Here is a 12,268-nt window from a genome sequence, read left to right as displayed (position 1 = left end):
CGTAAGTTCAATGTGCTTTACATGGGGAATTAAAAACAAAAAAACATTTCACCAAATAGAATAAATAAGAACAGAAAAACAATAGATACACCCAACATACATCAGACACAGCAATCAGACAAACAGCAAGTGTTGCTGCACATGCACCCAGTCACATCAGTCATATCATTCATACGCTTGAGAAAATAAATATGTTTTCAGTCTTTTTCTTAAAGTGGAGACAGTTGTTATGGACCTGAGGTCAGCAGGCAGTTCGTTCCAAAAAGATGAACCACAGTAAATAAGGCCCCTTCACCGGACCTAGATTTCACCCTGGGTACATTTAAAAGACTTCCACCTGCTGACCTTAGGATCCTGGTGGGGTTATACACTGTGAGCAGATGAATAGTGAGAGCCAGCACATCACTAGGGTTATCAAGCAGGCACCTCCCTTCACTGATGTTTGGTTAAAGTTCCAATCCCCTCTATGCCAACTCCCACCATCCATCATATCCACTATCCCATTATAACAACCTAACTTATAATCACAAGTTAAGCAGCTAACTCAATTTTGGAACTTGACATTTCTGAAGGAAAATGTGATCATATTTTTTTGTTAACAGAATTAGAGTCCCTCAGAGAATGTATAATCATTTGTTTGGATTAACATTTTCACAGAAATGAAAACCCAGGTTGTGATAAACAGTATTGCTCTATAAGGCTTTAGGGTGGTTAGTGGTGTCATGCCATACTAATGAGCTTAGGTTATTGATTGATGCCATTTAGACTTCCCTCCCCTATCTAAGCTGTTATTAACCCTGTCTTATGTCATCCAGGTCTTCCTTGTAGTTGCCCAGACAGCTTCGTCCCTGTGTGTGCCTCCAATGGGCGGACTTACCCCAGTTCCTGTGTGGCTCGCTGCATGGGAATCAAGGACCAGCAGTTTCATTTCGGCGTGTGCCGCCTCAGCAACCCCTGCTTCAACAAACCCTGCCAGAGGAACCAGAGGTAGGTTCAGCTGTATGTCAGTGCAGCTGCTGGTGCTAGCATTGAGCACTAACTCATCACAACAGTCCCCCCCCTTTCTTCTGCACCATTTCCCTCCATCTGACTTTTATGTTGTTATTATAGGTGGCTGTGTTTGTTCTAAGGGGGGGTTGCTGACCACAAGGCTCTTATCACTGTGGTGTTTATTTCTTTTCATTCACAAATCATCTTCACCCCAGACATACAGCCATAAGCTTTTAACCCCTCGCACATGGTCACATTTCTATCCAGACAGGGACACTAATCTTAGAAAACAAAGGACATTCAGATATGTGAAGAATGCAGGGACAAAAAGCACTCATAATAACAATCAAACAAAAGATTTCAACTTGACTACTAGAAGAGAGAGTTCCTGACTCTCCCTGCTTTGATTATAATACAAGAGTTTATCCCTCAAATATTCAACTAAAGTTGTGCCAAAAAAAGAACTAAAAAAAATGTGAAATGTGACTCTTTCCATTCGAATTCAAATACCTTTATTTTATTTTATTTTATTTTATTTTATTTTATTTTATTTTATTTTATTTTATTTTATTTTATTTCATTTCATTTCATTTCATTTTATTTATTTTAATATTTTTTTTATTATTTTCATAATTATAAGTAAAAAACACTCACAGGAAAAACACATAACTTCCCTTTAATTCCCAACCCCAAGCATCTCCTCTCTTATGGCAGAATGTACATCAATAGAGTTAGATAAAAAAAAACTAACTGGGCCATCTTTTTAATATAAGTATATATTATAATGTTAATTAATGTAAAGCATAACCGTTTATAGAAGGGTAAGAATGCAGTAACATTTAATAAATAATTAAAAAGAAAAAAAGAAAAGATCAAAATAGATTAGAATATAAATACATATACACATATTTGAATAGGGGAGGTATTTCATATATTTAAATACCTTTATTTATCCATTTACATAGAAGCCTCAGGGGGAATGCCCTTTGCATTTTTTTTAAATCCCTTTAGAAGTATTTTCTCAAAAACAGGTAAAGAGAACACAAGGTTGGAGGATAGACTCAATCATCAACAACGTGAGGTAATGTCACGTTAGCTGTGTGGAAATCTGAGGGAACCAAGTGTGATTAATTCTAAATAATCACACTCACATTTCTAAACCCAGTGGACTTAATCACAGTGACTTTGGGACTGCAGGCAGCTAAATCCTCCATTCCATGTTTTATGAAAAATCTTTGTTGAGCCTCTCTGAAAATACTTTATATCTCTAGTTTCAAAGAGTAGAATACAAAACGTAACCAGCATGCAAAGGTGGATGGGTGTGCATCATTCCATCAGAGTAATATTAAACACCAAGGTGGCAGGCAAGGTGACAAAATATGACTCACTCAGCCTCAAACTGTGAAAGTACAAGTGTGACTGAAGGAGTGTCAGTGATAGCTGTAGATGATCACACTACCAACAACATAGCACACACACACATATCACAAATACCTTTATCACATCAATCAATCAGTCAAGCTTTATTTAAAAGCATCTTTCATACAAATCAAATGCAATTCAAAGAGCTTTAAAAGATAATCAAATTAAAATAAAATAATTAAAAATAAAAAAATGGACAAACAACAATAAAATATATGTAGTTAAAAAAAAAGTTAAAGCGTCAAAATAACACGAGCCGAGTATAGATAGTTAGAATGCATATACTCTGAAAAGGGTACGGAATCAAGTTGAAGATAAATTAAGGCACTATAAATTACAATAAAACTGAATAGACAAATAATAAAAAAACAAGTAGTTAAAAATAGATAAAACAATAAAAATTTAAATTAAAATCAATATGAAACATCAAAATGGTACATGGTTATGAAACCCTATATAAAAGCCAGACTGAATAGATAAGTTTTCTGTTTATGTTTAAAAGTCTCAGCTTGTGAAACATCATCAATTAAAACAAACATGATTACACAAAATGTTAAAAATGTTAAGACCAATAAATCAACTGTTTACACTTCTGTCAGTATATACCAGCTTTAACTGTATTTTATTATTAATTGTCTAAATTCCACACAGTGGGATGATTTACTAATGTTTCATTTGTCAATGAAGCAGATTCAATAAAGAGAAGTATCATGTTTACTTATTTCAACAGCTCTCAGACCTGAGCTGTATCATTCTTAATACTTGCTCATTTGGATGTATTACATTAATTAAGTGACAAATTCCAGTCTTCGCCATTTCACAGATTAATGCTCAGCTCTTAATTAGGAGCTTCTTTTGTCTGTATCCCTTTCGTTATGTCACTGTTATCTTCCACATCCCACGTGCGATTCATCCTTCCATTAGCTGCGCCCCTTTTTTGTGTGTTCATCCTGACTGTGATTTGCTGTTGCGCCAGATCCAGCAAAATATTTGAACCAAACTGAACTTTTGTCTTTTATGATCAAAAGTTCCAGTAAGAGTTGAGTCCATTTTTCCACATTGGTCTGGAAGACATTAATCCCACCCACATAAACACACACAGGCAGATTTACCACCTGGACTCACACTCCATGATATTATCCCACTGCATAAACTTTGATCAACTTTCTTTCTCCTGGCTCTCTGTTCAAAGACCAAACACAATTATGAGAAGAGGTATGTGAGGAGACGTGGCGGTTGCTATGGTGATAGGGCAGGCTTTGCTTATATGTTTTGAAGCAATGAATTTACTCTAATTGCTTTGCTCTGTTATTACCAAGAAGCTTGTGGTATTCAGTGTGTATTGAGTACTGGTATCACATGAGCAAAGAGAGATGTATAGATGTATTAAAGTGTGTGTGTGTGTGTGTGTGTGTGTGTGTGTGTGTGTGTGTGTGTGTGTGTGTGTGTGTCTCTACAGGTGCATTCCAAAGTACCGTGTGTGTCTCAGTGACTCATCAGACTGCCCGCAGTATGAGTGTGTAGGTCGTCCAGGATCCTGTGATAAGAACAGCGTTGAACCGGCCTGTGATACCGACGGCCTGGTCCACCCCAATCTGTGCCAGCTACAGCAGGCAGGGAAAACCCTGGCCTACATGGGCCACTGCCAGGTGGGTTACACATGACAGGAGCCTTCAGTGTTTCTTAAAGCTAAGAAGCTCTAAACAGCGTCGAATCCTTCATCAATCCTTAATAATCATCCTAGTAACCGTTATATTTGGAGGCATAGATGCAGAGAGGAGACAGACAGTGAAGGTGATAAAATGTGTGTCACACGTGGGCAGATATTACAGTGTTTAGTGTGTTGCTCACAGGATTCCTGTAGGAAGCCTCAGCAGGTTTGCGGCCACAATGGTGAAACCTACAACACAGTGTGCGATGCCTTCTCTGACCGCGTGGCCATGGATTACGAGGGCCCCTGCCAGGCTGTGGGAGCCGTGTCAGACATGGCCCCTGACTCTGCATGCAACGGGATTCCCTGCCCACCTCTGTCAACTCCTGGCTGCCAACCCGTCACTCCACCTGGTGAGAAAGAAGATCACACTTTGAAGTCTAGTTTGTTATAAGAGGATAATTCACTGTGAACTGTTTGGTTGAAATGAAATAACCTATGACCTCTGACCTCTTCGTAGGAGCCTGTTGTCCAATATGTGCCAGTATGCTGCAGATCATCTGGAACAAAGAGCAGATGAACACTTTCTCCAAGGTATGGCTGTGTTATTATTATTTTTATTTAGGTTGTATACAGTTTAAGTCTCAGAACAGTCAAATTCTCACCGTGTTAGTCAACTTGAGTGACTAAAAAGACGCTTCGAGTTAAACTGAGCTTCATCAGTGTTCTGTATGAGCACACTGCAGGTGGTATGGGATGTAATTACATATGTTGGCCACATGGGGGAGCTATAAATCCAAATAGGCCCTTACTGCAGCAACATGCTGATCTGCTCCAAAGAACAAAGTGCTGTGACTGAATAATAGAAACAGTGCAGTAAGGAAAAAAAACTTTTCATTTTCACACCATTGTCATCTTTTTCTATTTTCCTCACAAAATCCTGTGCTCATACACTTTTGGCCAGCAAGGTGGCCCAGACTTCTCTCTCCCAACATTTCCCAATTTCCCATGAATAATCCTGAGGCATTCCCAGGGCAAATGGGATACTGTTTATTACTCCTCCAGCAAGCTTCAGGTCAACCCTGGGTCTCCTCCCATGTTAATGTGCCTGGGAAACCTTCATTCACCCATGAGGCGTCCTCCTCAGATGCTTGAAACACCTCAACTAGATTCTCTCAATGCCAAGGATTAGCTGCTCTAGTCTGACCCCCCCTCCGGATACCTGAGTTCCTAACCCTCCCTGTAAAGCTGAGCCCAGCCACCTTGCAGAGGAAGCTCATTTCAGCTGATTGTATTTGTGAATTTTATTCCCCCCAGTCACGACCAGAAGCTAGGAGAGGGCTGGAACATGAAATGACTGGTTAATTGAAAGCTTTGCCTTCAGGCTCAGCCTCACCTTCACCACGATGTTCCATCTCAATGCCGGCTTCTCATTACTGCTGCTGCTTCACCAACTCATCCATCAATCTCATGATCCATTTAACCCTGACTTGTGGACAAGATCAGAGGAACTTGAACTCCTTCACTTAAGGCAAAGGTTCACTCTCCACCAGGAAAGAGCTGTTCCACTGTTTTTGGCAGAGCATTATTGATGGTACAGACCTTTATCCTAACCACTTTGCTCTCAGCTTAAAACGTCCCCAATGACTGCTGAAGGTCACAACTTGAAGACGCTAACAACATCGCATCATCTGAAAAAAGCAGAAATGAAATTCTTAGGTCCCAAAAAGGGATTCTTTCTCCCTTTACCTTGATTTGATTTCCTGGTCAGTTTTGGAAGCCACACAAAACAAACAAATAAACAAATACCTCAGAGGATTTGTTGCCAAATGCTCAGTTTGGTGTTATGTAGAAAATCATGTGCCAAGTTTTCAGTCAAAATGAGGTCACACTTCAAATTAAGGCTTTTCCAACTTTCTTTATATCACAACTTGTCACTCTGTATCCAAAGAATGAGAGCAAAGCAAGAGTTAGAAGATGAGTGGATGGCTGAGGCGCAACAGGAAGAGAAGTTAATCCAGTTATCTCAATCAATCAATCAATCAATCAATCAATCTTTATTTACAAAGCGCCAATTCCCAAAAAATGTTGTCTCAAGACTCTTTACAGAGGAGGTCAAGATTGTACTCAGTGTTATATTGTTAACAAAGACTCAACATAAAGACAGGATAAGATCCAGTCCCATTTTACAGGCAGGACTCCATCTTATCGGGTCTTAATCCAGCATGAGAAGAGCACTTTACAGATTTTAGCATTTACAGTGGTGTGGAGAAACTTCCTTTAACAGGCAGAAACCTCGAGCTGAACCAGACTCATGTAAGACAGCCATCTGCCGATACCGTGTTGGGTCTGCATGCTTCAGGCAGTGTAAAGTCAACAGGTCTCATATTAGCATTTACTATAATGATGTTGACAATAGGGGGAGGAATTAAAGTTTCAGTTGTAGCAGTTGGAATCAGACTGTTTTTAGTTCATTGTAGCAAGGATGATAATGGTGAGACTGATATTAGCAACTGGAGTCTGGCAGGTCTACAGAAAGGTGAAGAGGAACCTACGAGACAAGGGAGCTAATGGACTCCAAGAAAGATCTTTGCTTAGTAACTTTAAAGCTGGGGTTGGTAGTCACGGAAAACTAGCATGAGTTTGAATGTAGCATTTCCTCAGGACTCCGTCTGACCCCTCCCCCCCTCCCCTCTGAGCTCCTCCAAAAAAGACGCCCTCGCTCACATGCACGAGCGCCGCTGATTCATGAACATATGATCGTGACTGATTCAAAACAGGTCGTCACCAAAACATTATCATAGTGAAAGTGAAAAACACAAACAAACATGGCTGCTGTTAGTACTCACAACTGTCATGCTAGCATTATCCAGTTGTACTGGTGACACGATATCAGGAGAAAAGTTATAATATATATATTACTGTAACAGCTCTACTGTTTGTTAAACGTGTTCAGTGTAGATGTTCTTAATTCCTACAGTGTTGACAGTCAGTGAAGGCATCAGGAGAGGTGTAGAGTGTGTGAGCTGGAGAGAGGAGAGACAAGAGAAGTTTTTCATACATTCAAACTTTGATTGTTGCTTTGTTGGTTGGCGTGATCACAGCCGACAGTGACCGGTTATTAAAAATCAACGTGTTCAAGAATCGGCTCGTCATCCCTACAGCGTCCGGACGGACAGACGCTACAATGCATATGCATTTCTGTAGGACTTACTAAATGTCTTTAATTCTTTTGCTTGTCAGAGCCCCCGTGGTGAGAGCTTTTTAGACTCTGTTCCCGACTACAGTCCTGAGCAAAGCACCTCATTGGGTCAGAGGGGACAGGTCTGAGGTCGAGCGAGAGGGGCAGTAAATAGAGGCAGGGTACGGGGACGAGGAGTACACGCCGGGGAAATGTACGCACAGGAGGCGGGCAGAACGGCAGGACGGGATTCGATTGGTTTTATAAATTGGACCCTTAAGGCGGTGATTGGTGTTTTCCCAGGTTTACTCCGTCTGTAGATCTCAGCTTTTTTTCACTCTTTTTTAGGAACACATTATGTATTGATTGCCATCGGGGCATAAAGATCATTTTAACCAGTATGACAAAAAGTGTATCTAAATCTGATTACCAACAACAGCTTTAATGGGACATGAAGGTTTAAAGTTAGTGACATGCAGACAGAAGGAGGAGTGAGAGGGAAGCTCAGTGTGCCACTTCCCCTGCCATTCTAAGCCTATAGCAGCATAACTAAGACCTGTTCCAAGCCTGAGTCAGATCTAACTATAAACTTTATCAAAAAGGAAAGTTTTAAGCCTACTCTTAAAAGTAGAGAGGGTGTCTGCCTCCAAGACCCTGACTGGTAGATGATTCCAAAGGAGAGGGGCCTGACCTCACATACTACTTTCAGTCCATGTGTTGAAGTGTGTGTGAATGAGTGCATTACATTCAATCCAACCCTTACCACACACACATACACACAAAATGCTTTGAACAGCAACCAGAAATCTGCTGCTCCATGCAACTACTCCACTAACTCTAAAAGGGGAATATTCTACTTTCACTTCACTACAAGTATGGGATGACTGCAGTTACTAGGTACTTAATTCTCAACAAGTCAGTGTACTGCAGCTCTGTGGGTATATCCCACAAGAAAAAATGATGACCTTCATTCATTAAACAACAGTCACAGGTGCCCACTTCTTTCCACCTTTGGCCACAGCTTCCTTTCACACGCCTCCCCTGAGCCTCCCTGGTTGTGTGCCCAGCCTGTTGAACAGCAGGATAGCCAGAAGCCGGCTGATGCCTAAACACTGACATGTTAGCAGCTAATAAGTCCCTCAGGCATCTCATTCTGATCAGCTTAATCATACAACAACAAAGCCCCCTTGGCTGTTAGTCAAGTCGGCTGAAATCCCCTGCACAGGCACATCACAGTAAGACTCAGCATTAAGCCTGTTAATACCGAACACAAGCAGAGCTGATTTGATCTGCAGCTGCTGAGATACATGAGAATATGAGTTTAACTCCACTTAAGCTACAGCTCGGCCTGCTGAGAGGCCCCCTGCCCTGTTGATGCTGTAACAGGCTGCTTTTATAACACCGGCTCTTTCACAAGTATTATATTCATTCATTTTATTAAAAGCTCTACCACGAGAAGTGTTTCCCCCTAAGTTGAAGCACAGATTCCAAAGGGTGATCCCAGGCGGTATTGACAGGAGGTTTTTTTTTTAAAGCCGTAAATGTCTCCAGAGAGGGATGTGTGCAGTCTGAGAAGCATCCTCAAGTGATGTCACTTGAGGCAGCAGAAGTTGAGATGACATTTTTGGAAATGAAAAAAAAATGCATTAGCCTTATATTCTGTGATTGGCTAGGGACAATGTGATGTAATGTGCTTAGAAAGCCAAAATGGCACAGACTCGTGTGTACGCCACGAAACCAACGATTAATGGTGAGCTGTTGAATCAAAGAAGATGAATGTTTGGAATAAGTAAGACAAAATCCCTTTCCATATTGCAGCTCCCAAATACTGCAACATATCACACCTTTATACTTTCATTTTGGTCCTGCAACAACATAATATTGGTGCCCCAGTATGTGATTCCACATGGCGTTACAGCACAGTTGGAGGTTACTGCCTCAAAGGTTGGACCTCATGCCTCTGTGGCATGAAGGCAAGACTTTACAGGGGTGTAAATATAGTGCCTTGAATTTTTTTTCTTCACTGAAAAGTGTGACAGTGTTGTTTCTTCAAATGAAATGCCCCTTCTAGAAATATATTCTCTGTATTTTTTACATCTGCCTTTTCCTCTTGCCAAAGTTTGTGTAGAAAATGACGAGTTCTTCTTTTAAACATGACCTTCCATTATTATTAATTTGACATTTTCTTCAATTGAGGCTTTTCCTCTGAGATCTCCTTAAAAAGTAAAAACGTTTTTAGAAGTGTTCTAATACAGCTCACTGCACTCACATTGGTTAAAAAAATGTACTTTAGAACACTCACCATGAGGGTGGAAGCGCTCATTGAGAAGTCTCACCAAAAATAGTTGACCTTTGAGAACAACTAAGCAATCTCTTAAAGGTTGTTTCCTCCACATTAGGAAAATATCTTTATGAGTTGAATCTTTAGTTGAAATGCACCTGATGTAACATATTGAAACATGAAAATTGTACTCAAGGTGTTTTTAAAGAATTAAACAAAGACATTGTCTGTGCAGCTGAACAGGAACCAGCCAGTGACAGTGCACGACGTCCTGCAGATCCTTCGGCTTCACGTCTCGGTGCCGCAGTGCGACGTCTTTGGATATTTGAGCATCGACCATGAGCTGGTTGTCCTCATCGCTCCGGTGGACCAGCAGCCAACACCACTACAGGTAACACGATCAGACACAGAACATCACTATGTTTTCTCATGCTAATTTAGTATCTGCAGGTAGGCAATTTCCTAACTCAAATTGACATTTACCTTGACAACAATCCCATTTTTTAAATTCGGAAATATTTTATTGTCATGTGAAAACCAGAAGAACACCTTTTCATTTACATATCTCCCAAAAGTTTTGACTCAATGATTTAATAAACATGGTGGATCATTGAGAGAAAACATTGGGTTCATAAGGGAGAAATTTGATCTTGTTTATAGTCTAAATCCAGCATTACTGCTTGTTCATAAGTCTAATACGGTATTATTGCTTTTTCATGAGTTGGATTCAGATTTTGTCCCAAATTTAATTGGTTCCAAAATGTAATGGGTTCATCCTCGGCTAGTAGTGACCCCCCGTCCACTGAGTTTTGTGAAAATTCTGCCTTTAGTATTTTTTTCCATAATCCTGCTAACAGACACACAAACAGCACTCAGCCCTTTGGGGGGGAGAGGTCCTAAGCACTAGAGTGAAGATGGATCCGTTAATCCAAAGAGTCTGTTTTCTGTTTGTGAGGAATTCAAATATCCAATTGCAAAGTGCAGAACTGGAGCGCAGTGTGCTTAATGTCATCATCGTCATGGGGGAGTTTGAATTGAGTTTTGAGCTAAAAATCAACAAACAGCATATTTTGGAGTTGTGTACACACATACAAATGTATTCCACATTTGTCGGAGCCATTTTGAAAACTAAATAAACTCCATTTGTAGGGATAAATGATTTGGGCCTGAGAGCAACAGACAGGGTGAACTAAGAAAGTACAGGAAGCTAGACCAATACATTGCTGGATTGGGTACTTTGAAGGATGTATTGACATAAGAATAATCTAGAATAACAGCATCTCTTGTTTTTAGTTTACTGGGTGAAGTCAAATCTGAACTCTTCAGAGAGCTCACATGACCCTGAAATCAGGTTTCATTCTGTGACAAACTTCAAGGTTGGACTAAAAACTGCATTTCCCATGAGCACCATCACCCACTGCCATAAAGATGTGGCTCTTGCCTATGCATGAATTTGTTTTGGATGCAAATTAATGAAATACAGACACTACTTTATTTTGTTCCGGACATTTTTGCCAGATGCAGAGTGATGATATCGATATCTGTGATGTAGCTACAAAACTTTGATGTATAAGCTTATTACAGGTGACCAGACACATCGGTTTAACGTTCCCCTTCACAGCCCCTATGTTGTGATGTGTGTTTCAGTGTCTGAATGACGAAGATTTGCACACTCTGTTCTGAAAGAGCAGTGAAGCATTAACCCTGTGCATTGCCACTTTGCTCTCTTACCTAGCAAAGCTTTTCTAACAGCAAACACACGCCTGTTTGCTCATCCTGCTCCAGTTTCAGCCTTGAATACAAAACTTTATGTACAAAAAAATTATCTAAAGATAGAAATAACTGCCCCTTCTTGCTAACTTACTTCTGACTGTCTAACTTTATCAGCAGAGTAGAGTGTGGCATATCGACATCAGCTTTAAATCTAACCCTGGCACTAAAGCTCAGGCATCTATTAACAATTGATTTCATATGACAAGATGCTTCTCACGGCAATGACAGCCTACAGTTGTCACCTCCATTGTATTAACAACAGAGGTGTCATATGCAATGCAATATATGGATTCAGGTGTATTTGCAGCGAGGATCTGCAGCCTCATGAAATGCACTGCGAGCTTCCCCAGTGTGATCTGATAAACAAATCATCATCATAAATATACATTACAATCACAGAAGAAGTTAATTTTCCAGGTTGCACAGTGTCTGCCTTACAACAGGAGCTCTTTCATCTTCCCGGTTCTCTTTTACACATGCACACAAACATATACACACAGGCGCGAGCGGCTCGCAGGCACAGCCGTGTTTAGCTCTGCTAATTACCCACCTCACTCCTTCTGGACATAAATATTCATGCCTACAGTGATTACAGGGGTAAAGTGAGGGGGAGGACGCATCTGTCTCCCTCAATGTCTCACTTCTGTGTTTCAACTTCATTTGAATTCTTTTGTTTCTGCGGTTGTTCATTATGAATAGTGCTGACGAATGGAGCCTTTTTATTTGAATGCATTAATTATACATCTTATTAAACAACAATCATGATAATGTATGTTTAAATAGATGTTTGTATCATTTAATTATCATCTCTGAATATACCTTAGGCTTATAAATATAAGCTTCTAACACATAACAAGAAAAATCCAGTTTTCAGTTTTGTATGAAAGCATCTATCACATTTTCATAAGTTTCTAAGTATGATCAATCACCCGCATTCTTACCTGTTGGAGTGTGCGTCTTTGGTAGCTGC

General features: G+C 40.2%; 1 protein-coding gene across 1 annotated transcript in view; it reads left to right on the top strand.

Annotated features, from left to right (window-relative positions):
• Positions 1–12,268, top strand: part of reck (reversion-inducing-cysteine-rich protein with kazal motifs) — a 100,174-nt gene that overhangs the window by 73,078 nt on the left and 14,828 nt on the right. The window contains exons 16-20 of the mRNA XM_034705797.1: positions 816–987; positions 3,872–4,061; positions 4,266–4,476; positions 4,584–4,657; positions 9,761–9,916. Coding sequence (XP_034561688.1) covers positions 816–987; positions 3,872–4,061; positions 4,266–4,476; positions 4,584–4,657; positions 9,761–9,916 — 803 coding nt within the window. The remainder of the gene's footprint in view (positions 1–815; positions 988–3,871; positions 4,062–4,265; positions 4,477–4,583; positions 4,658–9,760; positions 9,917–12,268) is intronic.

This window comes from Notolabrus celidotus, chromosome 17 (assembly GCF_009762535.1).
Source record: "Notolabrus celidotus isolate fNotCel1 chromosome 17, fNotCel1.pri, whole genome shotgun sequence".
Lineage (NCBI taxonomy): Eukaryota > Metazoa > Chordata > Actinopteri > Labriformes > Labridae > Notolabrus > Notolabrus celidotus.
The sequence above is the reverse complement of the archived record's forward strand: the minus strand, read 5'-3'. Positions and strand labels throughout refer to the sequence as shown.